The sequence below is a fragment of the Passer domesticus genome, chromosome 7, assembly GCF_036417665.1.
Source record: "Passer domesticus isolate bPasDom1 chromosome 7, bPasDom1.hap1, whole genome shotgun sequence".
Taxonomy (NCBI): domain Eukaryota; kingdom Metazoa; phylum Chordata; class Aves; order Passeriformes; family Passeridae; genus Passer; species Passer domesticus.
Genome location: NC_087480.1, coordinates 17,521,171 through 17,540,123, shown reverse-complemented (window position 1 = coordinate 17,540,123; position 18,953 = coordinate 17,521,171). Strand labels below are relative to the sequence as shown.

Sequence of the window (18,953 nt, the reverse complement as noted above, 5' to 3'; positions counted from 1 at the left end):
CTGCAGCAGATAACTCCTGCTTTATCACCCTCCTGGCCGGGCCAGAGCCCTGGAGCTGGGCAGGATGGTGAGGAAGCCGGCAAGCAGGACGTGGGGCTGCTGTGGAAGCAGCAGGTGCTTGGCCGGGTTCCCCATTAGTCAGGGTGACGAGTCGATCTCCTTTCCCATTTTCTTATGAATGAATCAGTTTTGGCTGGGCCCGATGGTCAGACTGGTTCAACGAGAAGCAGCTGGTATCAGGCTCATTAGCAGAGGAGACACAAACGAGCCTCTCCCTGGCTCTGCAGGCTCCTGTGATCCCGACAGGCCCGTGGCTGACAGCGGCACTGCTGGGCTCAGCTCCTCCATCGCCCCCTTCCCTCCCTCCTTGGGCATCTCCTGGGCACGCTGCAGCTTCAGGGACACTCCAAACCAGTGTGGATGCACCCAGGGTCCTGCACCCCGAGCTTTCTGCTCCCCAGGTGCACCAGTGCTGCAGCACGGTGTTTTTAGGGGCAATTTCAGCTCCAGGTTGCCCGTGGTGCTGTGGAGAGTGCAGCTCGGCTGTGTTTGCTGTTCCAGTCCTTAGCCAGTGGAAAATTCTTGACATTTTGCCAGCTGGAGCAGTTGGGATTTGGGATTTTGGGGCACAGGGGCTGCGGTGATGTGTGGCTGCCTCTGCTCAGCCCTGTTGTGAGGATCTGCCATGGTGTCACTGCCTTTCCCATCATTGCTGGCACCCAGCACTCCTGTCCATAATGACACCCCACACGTGTGTGCCAGCTCCCTTGGGCAGGGATTGCCCCTGCCAGGGTCACTGCAGAGGCTGAGGAATGTCCCTGGTGCTGTCACAGAGCAGGGCAGGCTGGTGGCCTGGATCCATGCTGGGGAGAGCACAGGGGCTGGACCCACCCCCCACTTGGGGCCTTGTGTTCCAGGGCTGCCCCTGGCCCCTCACATCCCTCCATACCCCAAAATCCAGGCAGGCTCAGCTCAATGCTGCTGAATCCTCCCAGTTGCTGCTGTTCCCTGTGCCCGTGAGCACAGATGGGGAAGTGGGAGCTCAGGCAGCTGAAAACAGGACGGGGGGCTGTGGGGTGTGCTCCCTCCAGCAATCCCACCCTGGCACCTCTAGGACAGGACGAGTTTTGTAGGGACAGGGTAGTTTTGTAGGGACAGGGTGGTTTTGATTCCCACTCCCACCCCAAAAAGCTGTATTTCCATGGGGAGGAAGAGGAGGCTCCCTGGCCATAGAGATGGGATTTAAGGCTTTTAACCCTGACTGGCAGGACCAAACCTCACCCAGTAACTGACAGCAGCCTTCACTAACCTGCCCTGTTGTTTGTTCCCATTTGAAAGCCCTTGATGCAGCAAAAAGCCAAGCTTTTCCTCAGGAAAGCACATTAATGTTTCACCTGCCTGCAGAGCCCTTTGCCACCGGGGCACTCGGCGTGTCCCCAGCTCCCCTCGCTCTCGTTAAACATTGTGTGGCTCCGAGGGAGCTCTGCCTGTGGCTGTCGTGTGGGCTCGAGCCTCGGGGGCCCGGTTTTTAATTTATATGCAGATGTGAGTGTGTGCACAGATCCACACAGGTGTATTTATGTCCGTGGATCACAATCCCCATGCCAGGGGCAGCAGCAGGAGCTGCAGGGCTCGGGGGGGGGTTTCTGGGATGGGGATGGGGATGGGGATGGGGATGGGGATGGGAAGCAGGGGCTGGTCCTGCTGTGATCCCCTTGCCCCTGCCCCTCCTGCCTGCAGCACCCAAGGGCAGGGCTGGCCCTTCCCCGGAGCCACCCGGTGTCTGAAAAACTTTCAAATGAGAGCAGGTCAGCCAAAAGTGACAGCCCCTTGGCAAAGGGGTGTAACCTGCTTCTTGCTGGGCTAAAAAAAAAAAAAAAATAGTGATTAGATAAAATGCTGCTGGTTTTCACTTTCCTTTAGCAGTTGGATTTGCTTAATGACAGCCTGGTCTATTTTTCTGAGATATGCAGTTGTTTTCAAATGTTGTCTTTAATGAAAGGAAGCTGCAAGAGATTAAAATCACATGGATATTTTACCCTTCTCTTGCCCTCTGGGTGTCTGGCTCAATGATGTGTTGTGATCCTTTTCCTGGTCCCTAGGAGCAGGAGCACTATCCAAAGGTGCTGCAGAAACTCTGCAGCACTGAGGCAAGAAATCATTTCCTGATGGCCACCAGGAGCCCAGATGTTCCACCACGGAGCTGTTTTGTCCCACAGACACTGTGCCAGCCCAGGATGACTCTGTGCCTCCCCCAGGGCTCTGCTCAGCTGCTTAAAAACGGCTTTTCTTCATTTATTTCGATTGTTGAAGATACTCTCTCAGTGGAGGAGGCTCTGCAGTGTGGTCAGCCACCACCTCGAGTCCCCCGTGCCACGGGAGGGTTGGGGCTGAGCCCTGGCACAGTCTGGGGAGAGGCCGGTGTGGGGCAGAGCTGAGGTGCAAGAGGCCAGGGAGGGAGGTGTTGCCTCCTTTGTCAGTGAGCCCTGGGGGCAAAACAACTTAAAAGCCACCTGGCACAGCCTGGGGAGGGGCCTCCCCTCAGAAAACACCTGGAGCAGCCACCACGATTTTCCCTTTCATATTTCCAGCCCTGTTGGGTATTGGGCAGGCTTTGTCTTCGGGGAAAGTTGGGCTGTGTTGGGTGGAAGCAAATAAGTAACATAACTGAAATATTTTGGTAATATTGGGGTGGGTGGCTCTGCCCAGCCCTCTCCTTTTCAGGGTTTTTGCTCCAGTGGGGCTGAGGCTGAAGTTGCCACAGTATTTTTTTTTGCTCTGGAGCTTGGGGGGCTCTGGGGGTGGCTGTGGGTGGGGATGGCTCTGGAGATGATGCTGCAGGGCAGAGCCAGCAGGGAAAAGCACAGGGATGCTTTCCTCCAACCTCGCTCACCCTGGGGACAGCCCAGCCTTTGCTGATGGGTGTTTGGGAGCTTTGGCTCTGCCCACACCATCCCCATCCCCACCTCACAGGACAATAGAATCATGGAATATCCCGAGTTAGAAGGGACCCTCAAGGATCACCCAGCCCCACTCCTGGTCCTGCACAGCCACCCCACAATCCCACCTGGGCATCCCTGGTGTCCTGGTGCCACCTGGAGTGGTGTCCAAACGCTCCTGGAGCTCTGACAGCCTCGGGCATTCCCTTGGGCAGTGCCCAGCACCCTCTGGGGGAAGAACCTTTCCCTGAGCTCCAGCCTGTCCCTGCCATCCCTGACACAATTTCCTGCCATCCCCATCCCCATGCACCACACAGAGGGAAAGGCCTGGGCTGAGGGGGAGATGTGGAGGAGAGGAGGGAGAATATGCAGTGCTGAAAGCTGGGGCTGTTCCTGGCAGGGGACAGAAGGTGCATCACTGCCTTCAGCTGCCTCAAAAGTTGCAAAACCCAAGGTAATTAACTGTGTTCTCTGGCCAGGGAGGGGCAGGGTGCAAAGTGATGCTCGGAAATTTTGCATTAGGGAAGGTGGTAGTTGGGAGAAATACTTGGAGTTCAAGACTGGCCCTTATCTAGGGGAAGGAACAGATATATATTAATATATATATTAAACACCCTGTAGGGATTGAAAAGACCTCTTGATGAGGCATTGGGGACATGGTTTGGTGGTGGGCTGGGCAGTGCTGGGTTAGCAGTAGGACTCAATGGTTTCAGAGGGCTTTTTTGACCTAAACAACTCCATAATTCTATGATTCCAAGACTGGACATGTCCAGCACCAGAGGGTTTGGAGGAAAGGCTGTGCAGAAATCTGCCAGGACTGGGACAAGGCCACAGATGTCTTGTAGTGGCAATTATTTGTCTAAAACCAGTGCCTGGGCGGGTGAGGAGCTGTGGCCAGGTCTCCTGGGTTTGGTGTCCAGCCTGCTGGGACTCTCCCCTTAATGCTCAGGGCTGGCAAAGGGCTGGAAGTATTTTTATTTCTGAGTATCCCTTAATTAGCTGAAAGGGAAGGCTGTCAAGTACCCAACTGCGAAGGAAAAAGATCTTTGCAAGCCTGTGACCAGCCCAACATTTCGCCTCCATTTATTTTCCCTGACTTCTTTGTTTTCCCCTTTGAAAAAAGGGTGTTTTTCTCTTTCCTTTCATTTAACTGCTATTTATTTGCTGGTAAGTGGAAGGAATTCAGCTGGGATCAGCCTGGCTCCTGCCAGCGACTGGAGTTGAACAGTTTCCACAGGGGGATGTAAGAGCAGAGCAGGGGGTTTGTTTTCCACCCGCCGCGGGTCCCTGGGTCACGGCCAGCCAGGTTGCATGGCTTTAATTCTCCTTTTTTTACTGGGATGTTGACAAGTGCCCATGGGAGTTGTGGTGGGAGGAGCGTGGAGCTGGGCCGTAGGGTTTCTTCTTCTCCTCGCTGTTAATGGGAAACAGAAGATGGCTTGGGAGAAATTTGGCAAAGAGGGAAACTTTTCTGTCTCTTCCAGCTTGGAAAAAAGTTTCCTTTCTCACCCCTGTCTCACCGCAGAGGGAGGAGGGTTTCAAACACAGCCCAGGAGGGGTTGGTGGGAGCGGGGCAGGGGAGGCAGAAAGTGCCCAGTTCTTTCACAAGGATGGAGCAGCCTTGGGCCATCAGATCTGTTCTGGGAGTGGAGCCCAACCTGCCTCCCACTGGTGGCCAGGATCCATCCCATCTTCTCCCCAAGGCACCAAGGGCTTGGGATGCCTCAGGTGTTCTCACCCTGATGCAATTCGGGGGATTTTTGGAATCCTGTGTGTCAGGTATGGTGTCACGTAGCTGGAGATGCAGTGGTGGGTCAGTGCTGGACACTGGCTCCCAGCGGGATGTACATGGATTCTGTGCCTGGCTGGGACATGAACCCCTGACCTTGGTGTGAAGAGCTCTCTTGGCTTTGCCCTCATCCCGGCTTGTGAGCCAGAGCTGCTTCACCGTCTGCTCCGAGCTGTGCTGGCCTGGAGCCACAGCTCCACATCCCAGTGCATCCCAGTGGATTCCAGGGCTGGCTGGGCTTCTCCACTGGAGCCGCAGCTCCACATCCCAGTGGATCACAGGGCTGGCCAGGCTGCTCCAGTGGGAGCCACAGCTCCACATCCCAGTGGATCACAGGGCTGGCCAGGCTGCTCCACTGGAGCCACAGCTCCACATCCCAGTGGATCCCAGGGCTGGCTGGGCTGCTCCACTGGAGCCACAGCTCCATATCCCAGTGGATCCCAGGGCTGGCTGGGCTGCTCCACTGGAGCCACAGCTCCACATCCCAGTGCATCCCAGTGGATCACAGGGCTGGCTGGGCTGCTCTGACTGGGAAAAGCCATGGCAGCCACTGACGTGGGGCAGCTGGCAGGGCAGGGACTGCTCCCAGAGTCACACTCCTGGATCACAGCCTGGGAAACGGTGGCTGGCCCTGGCTGAGACATATCCCAGCACTGCTGGCCCCGTCCTGGTGCTGGTGCTCGTGTCCTGGCAGATGCCTTCCCCCTTTCCTCCCTCCCTTCCCCTTCCATCCCTCCTGCCCAGCCAGATGAAGAGCAGATGAAGCACTGGGGTGAATTCCTGAGGCTCCATGCCCCCAGTCCCTCAGCTGCACAGTCCTCCCAGCTGTGTGTGGCTACAGGAACTGGTTACCAGCACAACCTGCCAGTTACATAAGGTGGCCATGGTGAGGTCCAGAGGAGATGACATTTTGGGGCTGGAGAAGCAGAAGGAGGTCACACCTCACTGCTGGGGACAGCGGATGGCTGTGGTGGGGTGTGGGTGCTGAGCTGTTCCCAGGCTTTGTGACCTTGCACTGGTGACTGCAGGAGGTTAATCATAGTCAAAGCCCAGTGAAGTTTGGTCAGGTCCTGGCTTTTCCACAGAGAAAAGAGAGAGCTCTGGACGTGCAGCAGCCGGTGTCTGGAGCCAGAGCTGACCCCCAGTGTCCCACCAGGGTTAATCATTGCCATCACCTGGGAACCTGCCTGGCTTCAGCAGTGGGAACTCTGTCCCCAAAACTCAGGGTGAGGGGCCTGGAGGAAACCCCAACCTACCAGGATGCATCAGCCTGGGGAGAGCAATGTCCCTTGACCTTGACACTAAGCTAAACTCTAAACCTGATCCAGACCCTAACCCCAATCCAGACCCTAACCCAAACCCTAATTACAACCCTGGTATTGTCTCTGTCCAAACCTTTGCTGTCCCTTTCATTTCATAAGGTGGATATTGGGTTTATTGCCCTGTAGGAAGTGGGAGACCCTGGGGCAGCCAGTGGCAGCCACTCAGGATCCCCTGTTGGGCTCTCACTGCCATCTGCACCCAGAGCTGGACAGAGGAGAAGGGTCTGATCTGCTTTGGTCACCCAGTCCCAGCTGGGAGCTCCTGGGGGCTGCTGTGTTAGGAGATTTGGGAGAGTGTAACTCCCAAATCACTCTGCATTGAGCCCAGGAATCATGAGGCTTGGGTTCTGGCTTGCACTGGTGAGGGCAGGCTCTCCAAAACAGAGCTGGCTGCTGTTGATGGGCTCTCCAAAACGCTTTTGCCATCCTCCCACTTCAGGCTCCCATCCTTCAGTTGTATTGCAGGGGGAACATTGAGGGGCATCACAGCTGGGGAGAAAAACCTGTGTTAAAGAAAGGGGAAGATGGATAAAGTCAGGAGGTCTGCTCTTGGCACCGCGTGTTTGGGAGAGCAACTGGACCCTGGGCCGGTGCCGTGCTCGCCACTGGTGTCCTGATGCTGGAGGGAGGTTTTTATGTATATATATAAAAAATACTTTCTTCTCCCTGTGGGTGTGTTTTGAAAAGGGGCTTGGGAACAATGAGCATTAACAAGCAGATAGAGAATTAAATGCAGGGTTTGAGTCTTCAAATGTGTGCACATTTCAGAGCGCGTGTTTGTGCCAAGATAAACTCCGTCAGGAATAAACATCGTTTTACATGAAAGGCTAATTACAGATTGGTGCTCCGCGGGTGGGAGGAGGGAATTTTCACCAATTAAAATGGAACTTTTCTGTTTTTTGTAAAATTGCTGGATGAAAACGCAGCCAGGGGCTGGCGAGGCGTTTGACAGCACAGTCGAGGGGGGAGATGCTCGTCCCCAGGATTTGTATTTCCCCCCCCAGTGCTAAGGAGCCTTTGCCAGTTCGTTTGGGCAGGAGCTGAGGGAGGGCACTGGTTCTGCCCAGCAGCAGAACTCCAGGACAGTCCTGGGCTCTCACTCAGGGAGATGGGACATGGGCAAACAGGGTCCAAGCCAACATCCCTCGGACTCACACAACATCAGGAGAGCTTGGAGTAACAGGATCCTTGGCCTCCTTGGGTGTGTAGGTCATGGAAAGATGTCTGGATGGGACGTGGCCCATGTTGAGGAGCTGCAGCTCCTGTTTGTTGGGTAACTTCAGTGTGTGGTAGGTGAATCATCCCTCAAAAATTGCAAGCCAGAGGCGACGCAGAGAAGAAAAACCTTCCTGGCCTGTGGAGTGGAGTGCTGGGAAGAAAACTCCCGCCTGGGCACATGGTGGGTTTCAGCTGCAGAGCACATGCTGCCTTGTTGCTTTTGGACGAATTTCACAAGAATTTGCATTTCTGGACCAGCTCTGGAGCCTGCAAGGCTGAGGCTGTGGATGGGGAGGATGTGATGCAGCCCAGAAACCAGCTCTAACACCATTTTGCTCTAGCCAGGGCTGAGTTTTATGGGTTTGGAATGAAATGGATGTAAAATGTGGCTGGGACTGAGTTGCTCTGGGATGTTGAGCACAGGAACCCCAGGCAAACACTCCGTGCCTGCTGCTTGCCAAGAGAAACCACAGATTTGTCTCCATCTCTACTTAGGGTGGCCACAGGGCAGCTCATTTTGGGCCTTTTCTCTCACATAAGCTGAGATCTGTCACTTAGTGGTTACGGGAGGTGGCCTGGACATCGTCTCTTAAAAGTCCCCTGCATCCTTGAGGGAGAGGAGAGGCAGAGAGACACAATCAGGAGAGGTGTGGTGGGGTTTTTAAAGCAAACTACATTCCCAGCCTGCTCTGCTCCCGTGCTCTGTGCTCCTGAACCAGTTCAAAATTAGTGTTTTAAGACTCCCCTGTGGCAAAGACTGGATTGGCACTTGCTGGGTCTGATCTCTGAGAAGGTGTTGCCTTATCCATGACCATGGGATCATGGCACAATGACAGGAGCTTCCATTTCTACAACATTCACCTATTTCCTTACTCTCTCCTAAAACCACCATGAACAGGGCACTGAAAGGGTCTTTAGCCAGACCTGGCCTTGAATAATTCCTCTGAATAATTCCATTTATTCCAATTTTCAGGCTGTTGTGGAATTGTTTTCAAAAGAGGGGGGGTGGGGGTGGGGGGGAGAAGTCAGCCAAACCTGATAAAGGAGGACTTTGTTCTGAAGCTTTAGGGTATGGTACCAAGCAGGGCTTGCTATACAATTAATGAGTTTAGCTGGCTTTGAGCTGCACGTGATGCACGGTGGCTGCCACCACAATGCCCTGCCACCACCAGCTCCCAGAGAAGTCTGGCTTCACTTTGGTGCTCTTCAGCCTTGGTTTGGGGTTCTTCAGCCTTGGTTTGGGGTTCTTCAGCATCAGTTTGGGGTTCCCCAGCCTTGGTTTGGGGTTCCTCAGTTTGGGGCTCCACAGCTTTGGTTTGGTGCTTCTCAGGCTTGGTTTGGTGCTCCCCAGCTTTGGTTTGGGATTTCTCAGCATCATTTTGAGGCTCCTCAGCATCAGTTTGGTGTGTCCTGGTGCTGGTTTGGTGCTCCTCACGTTCAGTTTGCTGCTCCTCAGTCTCAGTTTTGTTCTCCCCAGGTTCAGTTTGATGTTCCCCAGCTTCGGTTTAGGGCTTCACAACTTTGGTTTGTGGATCTCAATTTGGTGGTCTCCAGGTTCAGTTTGGTGTTCCTCAGGTTTTGTTTGGAATTCCCCAGCTTTGGTTTGAGGCTCTTCGGCTTGGGACTCCACAATTTCCTTTTGGGCCATTTTGGTGCTGCTCAGCTTCAGTTTGGTGCTCTCCAGGTTCAGTTTCTGCTCCCCAGCTTCAACTTGGGGTTCCCCAGCTTCAGTTTCCAACTCCTCAGCTCCATTTTGCTGCTCTCCAGCTCAGTTTCCCATCCCACCGTGCATCGTGGTGGCTTCCTCAGCTCTGACTTTTGCATCTGCCTTTATTTAAGCCTTGACCATTCATCCCTGGGACCGGCTCAGCCCGCAGGGGGTGTTGAGCACATGGGGCTGAGGCGCTGGGAGCGGTTCAGGCTTCGCTTTGAGAGCACAGGGGGATGACGCAAATGGCTCTCCAAGGGCACGAGATGAAACAGCTGCCTGGGTTTCACTCCAGATGTGCCGCGGGAGCCCTGCCGAGGGGGGCACAGCCGCCTGCTCCCCCACAGCCTCCACCTGGGGAGGGCCACGAGGCTGCCTGGGCTCCCAGGGCACCCCAAAATCGAGGCAGTAGGGCTGGGGAGGGCTGCGAAGGCGCATGATGAGGCTTGTCACAGCAGCAGAGCTTCCCTGTGCCTGGAACGAGTCAAAAAGTGATTTATTTCTTCTAGGAGAGGTGGATTACCTTTGGCTGCCTCATCTCTCCTCTGAGAAATGCCAGGTGCCTGGGGAAGGTGACCGTGTGTGCATCTTGTCCCCGTCCCCTGTCCCAGCTGCGCGGCGCGAGCGGGAGAAGCCGCGGGAAGCGAGGGAAGACACTTCCTCCAGCGGCGGATCTGAGCTCACCTCCTGGCCCTTGATCCCTCCAGCCCGGGGTATTTGGGTCAGCGGGGAAGCACAGCTGAGAGCGACGTCCCTTCCTCCTCTCTCCCTGGAGGTTTGCTTTTAAAGGAACAAATAGGTTTGGCTTCAAGTGCCGCAGTCTGATTTTTTAATGATGTTTTTTGGAACAATGAGCTAAATACCAGCGGGGTTTGGATCTGCATCTCAGAGTGGTGAGATTTTCTTCCGGCTCCTACCTTGCTCTGCTCTCAAAAACCTTTTTCTGCTTAGGAAAATGCCAGAAACAGGGGAAGTTTGTCATCCTGTTGGATGGTCCTGCTAGAAAGAAAGTTGGTCTGGTATCCAGGTGGGACCACCTGGACTGACCCTGGGGTCCCTGCCCACCATGAACACGCAAACATGGTGCTCACAGCCCTCAGGGACCCCTCAGCATCACCAGCCCCACTGCAGGGGGAGCTGAGCCCCCCCAACTCCCCTCCTCTGCCTCAGCGTCCCCAGGAGCTTTGTCACCCTCTGGTAGGAGGAGGAGAAGGTGACCAAAGCATTCCTGGTCCCTCCTCCACTATGGACACAGCTTGGTGCTGTTGGGCAAATGGGTTGGTGGGCAAATGGGGCACCTCACCAGTTTTCCCTCTGTCCTGAACCCGGGGTGGGTGGTGCTGGGGGGATGGATCATCCTGGCCATGCTACTGCAACAGCTGGAAGTGGCCAAGGCCAGGTTAGATGGGACTTGGAGCACCCTGGGATACTGGAAGGTGTCCCTACCCATGGCATGGGGTAGAACTGGATGATCTTTAAGGTCCCTTCCAACCCCAACCCTTCTGGTTTTATGATTCTGTGATCTCTTAGACCACTGAATCACCGTTCCCCTTGGAGAACTTCAACCACTGCATTCCCTGTCCATGCTGAGGCCACATTGCTTTGGATCAGCCACGGGCCACCAGCTTGGCAGCCTTTGTTGTGTCAAGGTGGGAAGGACGAACTTGTGGAGCTTTAGCTGGAGCTTTCCCCTTGTGTGAGAGCTGCTGGTGGAATGTTCTCCTTGGTCAACAACTCTGCTCCAGCAAAGCAGCACCAGCCCCACACTGAGCTCTTCCCCTGGCCCAGAGCATCCCTAGGACCACCAGGGACGTTCCACCAGCTCTGTAGGTGGCTTGAGCTGGGGTGGCAGCTGGGCCTGGTGCTGTCCCCCAGCCCCCTGGGGCAGGGGGTGTGCCCTGGCGAGGTCCTGGCTCCTCAGCTCCTTCAATCCCTTCAGGAGGGGCTGTGGTGGGAGCAGGGAGGGATGGACAGGTCTTGGCTCGATGGAACCCTCAGTGCCAAATGAAGTCAGCAGAGAGGTGGCTGTCAGGGACAGACAACACACCTTGAGTCACCTCTCGTGTCAGCAACCCCCAAATCAGAAGTCATGTGCATTTCCCCTCACCAAAAGCAGAGTGCTTTCATGCCTTTTGTGGTTTTCTTAATCTAGAAATACGGTTTCTGAAGCATGTTTTGTTTCTGTCAAGACATCTCTTGCATGTCATCTGTCAAGTTGTTTTTGTCAGACACCCCTGCCACCAGCCAGGTCCCCCCATGGCCCCCAGCTCCAAAACCAGCCCCTTCAGCTGGTGCTCCCCCGAGCTGGTTGGACTCACAGCACCCTAAAACACAATCAAGTCTTAACCCGATCTCAGTCAAAGTTCTGGCAGCTCCTGAGCTTCTTCCAGCCCCATCCTCAGCTGGATTCTCTCCATAGCTTCTTTTAGGATGTGCTTGATAAGACTCTGTGCCTCATGTGGGGGCTTGTCTGTGTGTTTCCATATCTCACCCAGCTTATCAGCCACAGAGGGTGGGAGGTGTGGCCAGGCTGGGAATTAACCATCCCATCCAAACCCTCTGGAAATCAGGAGCAGAAATTCCCCCCCTTTTTTCCACTGTGGCTTTAAAACAAGGGGTAACTCCTCCAGCGTTGGAGAAGCTGTAGGAGGGAAGGTGCTGAGCCCTGCCTGGTTTCCACTGGAGGAATGGCTGCCTCTGCCCTTCGCACCCAGCAAAGTCCAGGAGATACTTCACCACCACAGACTGCCCAAAATAAACCCTTCTTTCCCTGGAGCTGATCCAAGAGCTATGCCCAAAGGGGTGGGACTGGGTCTAGCCTTCCCCTGAGCTCCATTTCTTTCCCAACCTGTGCTTTTCTGCCATCACCTCCCTCCATCCTTGCCTAGCCCAGGTGACTGGAGATCACAGGGATAAAGCAGGGGGGAAACCTCGCCTCCTCCCCTCCTGCGGGGGTGTTTGGTGTGAATCAGCCGGGATGGAGCCGGCACCGAGGCGGGTTTGAGCTGCCCCCAGATTTTGCCGAGGTTTCCTCCCAGCGCTGGAGCTGGCCCTGCCCTCCCGGCTTCCCGGGGCTTCGCTGGGAAGCGCTGGGAAGACAAAACCCCGCTCTGGAAGTGAGGCTATTGTTCTTACTAATTTTAACTGGATGTTCTTCCCCAAGCCTATTTTTATTCATTGCTTGTGGTAAGCCCTTTCTCTAAGGTAGAGCAATTTGCCACAGGACTCTTTTTTTTTCTTTTTTTTTTTTCTTTTTTTTTGGTGTGTTTACCAATTTTAATTGAGAGATATCTCCTTTTTACAAACCCAGAGCTGGAGGAACTTTTAAGCGCCTGTTGCTGAACCTCCTGCTCTGGGTTTGCTTTGATCTCTGCAGGTGAGTGTGCATTTTTGGGGCCAGAGATTGATCCTGCCTATTTGCATGTAAACCCCCGGGTTATTAAGATCCGAATCTGGCCCTTTAAATTTAATACTCCGCTTTATGCTTTTATTTCCGCGTTTCTTAAAGTAATTTCCAAAAATAACAAACTTCAAACATGACGGGGCCATCTAACGTTTTACTGCCTTGGCTGGAGTAGAAGGAACATTTCTGGAAGTATATTATCCAATTTAACGAGCCTTTCCCATCTTGGCGTGGCTCCCACCCCTCTCCCCCTCTCGGAGCTGTTTTGGACGGCTCTTTGGCTCCGTGCCACCTAATCCTATTAGAGGGACTTTCGTTACACTGTGCCTTGTGTTCAGAACCAAGAAAATCAGCTGGAGAGGGGGGTCCTCTCCCTTCCCCTCTCCCGTCTTTTTGCCTGGAGTTGAGACGAGAGTCCAGCCGGTCCCACGAGGTTCCTGCTCAGCCCTTGCTTTTCATTTTATTGCTCCACTCTGCATTTATTAAGGAAGATTTTGAAGTAAATTGGGTGCTTGTGAACTTATAATTAATTTGGAAGGGTCAGCTCTTCCCAGCCTGGGGAGGGCTTCTTTGTGTGGTCCTTTTGTGAGAGGCAGAGGTTGGAGAGGCTGTTCTATAGCTGGGATTTGCTTTTAATAGGGACCTGGCTATTTTTTGAAGATCTCACAGCTCTGGAAGGACTATGAGGGTGTTTTTATGCAGGGATGTGATGAAAAGGTTTGCAGAGCCTTTGGCCTGGGTGCAAAAGAAAACCAAACCAAACCTAAAAAAGGGATAAAAAAAGGTAAAAGGACCACATGTCCTGGGGCTGTGTTTGGCAAACCAGAGCCAGCACCTGGAGCTTGGAGATGCTCCAGGAGGTCCCCCCACTTTGGTGCCAGGTAGGGCTGGGAGCCCCTTGTCCCTCTGTCCATCCCACTCTGCCCCACACACCACCCAGGGGACCTCTTACTTCTCCTTAGAAATTCTTTTTCTTACCACATTTCTTTTCTTGAAATCCTGCGTTGCCTCCCCAAAATGGTCACACAAACCATTAAAAGGAGAAGGTGGGGGGCAGGGAGAAGATGGTGGACAAAAAGAAATGGCCTCAAGTTGTGCCACGAGAGGTTTAGGTTCGATATTAGGAAAAATTTCTTCACTAAAAGGCTGGTCAAGCACTGGCACAGGCTGCTCAGGGCAGCGATGGAATCATTGTCCCTGCAGGGAATGAAAAACCCTGTGGATGTGGCACTTGGGAACATGGGTTAGTGCTGGGCTTGGCAGTGCTGGGGGAATGGTTGGACTTGAGGATCTTAAAAGGCTTTTCTAACCTTAACAATTCCATGATGGGCTGAAAAAGAAAAAAAAAATCTGTGAATAATTAACATTTCTGGAAAAAAGACAGACAGACAGACAGTGGTTTTCTCCACAGTGGGCTGGAAGGAGACAGGGCATGATGGTCCCACTTGGGCATTGCCTGGCAAGGTCAGGGGTGGAATTTAACCTGGGGTAAACATGTGTCTCCATCAGCTCAGCTGCAACGAGGAATCCTCACTGACCGTGGGGAGAGGGACAGGCGAGGAGTGCTGACCCTGGGGAGTGAGGGAGGGGTGGGTGAGGTGCTCCCTGGGGATCAGGACAGGAACCTCTCCCTGGCCAAAGCTGGGGAGCTCAGGGGGCTTTTGGCTGTGGAGATTCCTGATGGAAGTGCTGTCAGTGGAGGTTGTTTGGTTGTTTGGAAAGAGCATTGAAATTTGGTGCCTTCCCTGGGACACAGTAACCCAGCAGAGAGGAATGCCAGGAAAACCTGTCCATACTCCATCATCGTGCCCCGTCTGCAGTGCCACCAGCTCTCTGTGTCATTTATGAGTTGCACTGTTAATTAACAGCACTTAACACAGCTAATTAACTGTGTGATGGGGCTGCCTCTCTGCCAAGACACCTCCAAAGCTGCGCTTGGTCCCTGGCTGATTCCCCGTGCCCCTGTTGGGTGTCCCACCCTGACCATCACCTTTCTGCTCTCTCTCCCCAGCATGGGTCGGCTCCCTGGCCATGGGAATGATTTTTTTCTGCTCTCCCATCGTCAGCATCTTCACGGACCGGATCGGCTGCAGGACCACGGCGGCCATGGGAGCTACCATCGCCTTCATCGGGCTCCTCTCCAGCTCCTTCACCAAGTAAGGCTGTGTTGGGCACACCCAGCTCCTTGGGGAGCTCCTCTTCCTCCCTGTTCCCTGCAATCCCCCTTCCAACACTTTGCTTCTGTCTCTGGGGGCAAAGCAGGTGGTGCCCATCTGCATGAGAGATGTCCTGGCATCCCTACAGCCCACGTGTGCTCGGCCTGTTCCCCTCCAAACTGACCCTCGTGTCCTTAGGTAAAAAAAGAGTGAATTTTACCCAAGCAAGGGACTGTATTTTCTGGGATTTCAGCACTCAGGTCCCTCATTTGATCCTTAAAACAGCAGGAGAGGTTGGTGTACCTCTCGCGGGCAGCTCCAGAGAGGCACTCACAGAGCAAACCATTCTCCTTTGCAACCATTTTCACATTTGGTGCTGAAAGTAAATTAATGCTTAAAATAATATTTGGTGGATTGCGCCTAAGAGGGAGTTTCTGTGCAGGGCAGACGGGGAGGGGAAGGCAGACGGGGTTTGGAGAGGTTTGTGGTGTTCCTGCCCTGGCTCGTGTGTCTGCGGCAGCGCAGGGCCACTGCTGCTCCTTGTTTTCCATGCCTGATCCCATGCCATGAATTTCTGCTGGCAGGCACTGGCCAATGGCAGGTGTACCTTGTGTGTCTTTCCAGCCCAGAAATCAGGGTTGGCATCGTTGTGGGAGCAAAAAGAGGTCACCTCTGGGGTAATTTATGTGGCACTTATTAAACACAGTCTCAGAGACTCCATGGAGACACCTCCAAAGCAGCATTTGCCCCACTTTTCTGAATAAAAACATTGCTTTGGGTTGGATTTCAGTTAAAATCAATATTGTTTTAATTAAAATGCTTCAAGGAGTGGGTTTTTAAAGCAAATACACACCAGTTTTCCAGAGGGAAACTTGCCTGTGCTGTGCTCCTCCTGGTCAGTGAGACCCTTGTGCTCGTCCCAGCCCTGCTTCCCTGGATCCCCAAGTCCTCATCTGTGGGATCCCCCCATCATGCCTGGAGTGGGGATCAGTTCTGATCCCCAGGAAAACCCCCCAGGACCGTGGCTAATTGCAGATGGGATTTTTGGGTTGCCAAAACCATCTTGGGAAGGAACTGGCATCTGCAGGTTCCTCCTCAAGTGCCACCCTTTCTGTTTCCAAAGATAATGGCAAAAGGTGCAGTGGGTCCTGCAGGAAGCTGTGCCCTGGCATGCAGATCACAGGAGCTTCCCATATAATCCTGCTTTCCTTCCAATCAACAAAACTTGGACTTTTTTGCCGCCTCTATTTTAAAATGTTTGTGCAAAGAAAAAGGGCTCGTGGGACCACACCGCTGCCAGGTGCTTGCTGTGTTGGGCTTCCAAAAAAAGAAAAAAAATCAAACCGTGCAGGCAGAGAGGAATATCATTTCCAGGAGAGCTACAGGACTGAAATCCCCATTTCCTGCCTCTCACTCTCGGGCCACATTCCTCTGGCTGCCTTTTAAGGGAGAAAGGAGCCCCTCTGCAGCTGGACCACGGCGAGGGAAGCTGCGCCGGCAGAGCCGCGCGCGGGGCCGGGGAAGAGCAGGGAGGCTGTGGGATTTGGCAGCGCTCCACCCGGATGGTGAAGGCTGCTCCTGAAATTCGGGGCTTGTGGCTCCAGCTCTCCCTGAACAATGGAGAAGCTTTTTTTTGGTCCCTCCTGCCAAGTCCCTCCACCGCAGCTGGAGGTCGTTCCCCTGTGATACAAGCACTGGTGCAGAGGGACACAGCCTGGCTTTGGTGGGCTCAGGCAGAGCTGGATCAAAACTCACCCCCTTTATCTCCTAGTTTCTCTAAAATGCGTTTATTTTGTCCAAATGGAGGAGCAGCAGTTCCCAGCACTGCACTGAGCTGCTCCAAAAGCCCCCTGAGCCACCAAGACTGTGTGGCAGCACCCCAGCACCCAGATCAGTGCCTCTTCTCTCAAAATATTGGGAATTTTGTATGAAGACCACTAAAGAAACCAAATGTGCTGAAAAGCAAAGCTCTGGGGAAGGCTGGATGGGGTCCAATGCAAGGCTTTTCCTCTCTGCTGCCTTGCTCTGAGGTGTCTCCTGCACTCATAACCATCTCAAGCCACCTTGTGTGCTCCCAACAAGAGAAATCCCAGTTAAGTCTTTAGCTTCCCTCCAGTGTAAGGGGGTTGGTTTAGCATGGGGAATGGGAGATGGTGGCCAGCTCAGCAGGGCTGTCTGCACATGCCCCCAGTGCCCTCCCAGCCCTCCTCCTCTGCACTAAGTGCTCTGTAGGGAGAGTTGGGCCCCTTTTCATCTGCTTCTCCTTCCCCTCCACAATTTCATCTGCTTCTCCGTCCCCTCCACAGTTTCTGCAGGTTACTCCTGCACAGAGGGATCCCCCAAACTTCTGCCAGCAAGGATGAACCAGGGCTGCTCCCACTGAGAGCTGGAAGCAGGAGGGAGGCCTCCTTGTCCCAGGAGAAACAATTATCCATTGGCAACCTCACAATCCAAGGGGACAATGCCACCCTTCCCACCAGACAGCTGCTGGCTGATTCCCAATAAGCAGGCTAGGAAATCCTGGCTCTCTTTTTTTTGCAGCTCATGGCTGAAAGAAGCCTCTGCTCATGCAGGGGTGTCTGAGCATCACTGGGGAGCAGATGGGAGCTGTGGCATTGCCTCCACTTACCCGACACGTCAGCTGAGCTGTGGTGCCAGGGCTGCTGTGACCAGGCCAGGCTGGTGCGTGGGAGGTCGGGCACGGCCCAGCTGCTTGCCTGGCTCCCACAGAAGGGGCTTCTGATGTGGTTTTGCTCTGGAGTGGATGGAAATTGCCTTTCATGATGGTCATTTGTCTCGGCGCCGCCAGGCACAGCAGCCGGGTTCTGCTTTCTGCTTGGCAGGCTGGAGGGATGAGCGTGTAATGGAAGGCATGATGTGCTTGTAAAGGTTTTCCCAGCTTCCAGCTGCTCTGGGAGACGTGGGCTGCTGTCTCCTCACTTGCTTTGGGAGCAGCACTCAGTCTTGTCCGAGGATTGGAGCACAGACTCTGCTTGTACAAGACCCTGAGCTGCCCAAAGGTTTTCCTCACACTTTCCTCCCAGGCAGTATCCCATGGCAGACCTCTGCAGCTGGATGGATTGCATGGGAATGAAGAAAAAAATTCCTTCATCTGGAAAGAAACACAACAGGTTGTTTGTACTGCTTAAATCCAGGCTCCTTTGTCAGCTGCCTCTGTTGGGAAAATTGGGCTGGAAATTTGGAGGCAGCTCCTTCCAAGAGCTTTCAGCACTCTCCATCTGCTCTGTAGAGCAGCCACTTCACTCCCTCTTTGAGTGCAGCCACCAATGTAAGGTACAGATGAGATCTATTAACTGTCTAATTAAAGCTCCCAGAAGAGCTTAAGGAAGAAGAACTTAATTAACCAGCCTGGAGCCTGGGCAGAAACACCACACTTCCTTGCTGCGTGCCTAATAACCAGCAGGGTTGGTGCCTTCTGCTTCCAAACACTGGGTGGAGAATGTTTTCAGTTAATCCTTTCAGTGGAAAAATTAAAAGGAATTCTAGCTAAAAATATCCCACCCTCCCTACCTTAGAAAATCTTGTTTGCTGTAATTTAATATCCATTGAAGTAAGGTCAGCTTCCCAAGGAGGCCAGGTTGGCTGCTGCCTTCTCCTGGTGGCAGAAAGCACTTCCCAGCTCCACTTCATTTTGCTGCAGACTTTATGTGCCAGCTGTTAGGTGAGGATTATCCTGGTTTTGGTGGGGGGATAAGCTCCTCGAGGACAGTCTGTGCAGTACCTGCGGCATGTGACAGCACCTCGGCCTTTGCAGCACCATGGGGGAGGAGGCTCCCTCACCTCTGCCTCACATCCCCACTCCCACGTGTGTCATTCCAGGTCCCTGGAAGTCCGTTATTTCACATATGGGATCCTCTTTGGCTGTGGCAGCTCCTTTGCCTTCCAGCCCTCGCTGGTCATCCTCGGCCACTACTTCAAGCGCCGCCTGGGCCTGGCCAACGGCATCGTGGCCGGGGGCAGCTGCCTCATCTCCGTGCCGCTCCCCTTCTTCCTGAAGATGGTCGGGGGTGCCATTGGGCTGGCACACACTTTCCAAGTACTCAGTGCCTTAATGCTCATCCAGATCTTCTTGTCCATGACCTACCGGCCCATCCTGACGCCTTCTTGTGACTCTCAGCACGACGGGCACGACAAGATGGGCAGCCGGAGCATGAGGCAGCAGTGCTGGGCCCAGACCCGCAAGTATTTCAACCTGAGGGTTTTCCGGAGAAAGACCTATCGGATTTGGGCCTTTGGGATCGCTACTGCTGTCCTGGGATACCTCGTACCTTACATGAACCTGGTAAGAGCCGTGGCTGGGGCTGGAAGGGGAGGGAGGTCCCTTTGCCCAGAGTGAGGAAGAGGTGGGAAGGTGGAAATGGGCAGAGGCACAAAAGCCTTGAAGCCAAGAAACTGCT

General features: G+C 53.9%; 1 protein-coding gene and 1 long non-coding RNA gene across 2 annotated transcripts in view; one reads left to right on the top strand and one right to left on the bottom strand.

The window, feature by feature from the left end:
- Positions 1 to 18,953, top strand: part of SLC16A2 (solute carrier family 16 member 2) — a 35,521-nt gene that overhangs the window by 11,884 nt on the left and 4,684 nt on the right. Inside the window, exons 2-3 of the mRNA XM_064427211.1 lie at positions 14,391 to 14,535; positions 18,376 to 18,838. Coding sequence (XP_064283281.1) covers positions 14,391 to 14,535; positions 18,376 to 18,838 — 608 coding nt within the window. The remainder of the gene's footprint in view (positions 1 to 14,390; positions 14,536 to 18,375; positions 18,839 to 18,953) is intronic.
- On the bottom strand, positions 15,618 to 18,378 carry LOC135304608 (uncharacterized). The gene is made up of 2 exons (XR_010365913.1): positions 18,067 to 18,378; positions 15,618 to 17,647 (listed from the first exon to the last, which is right to left on the bottom strand). It is a non-coding gene; the product is annotated as an uncharacterized LOC135304608 (long non-coding RNA).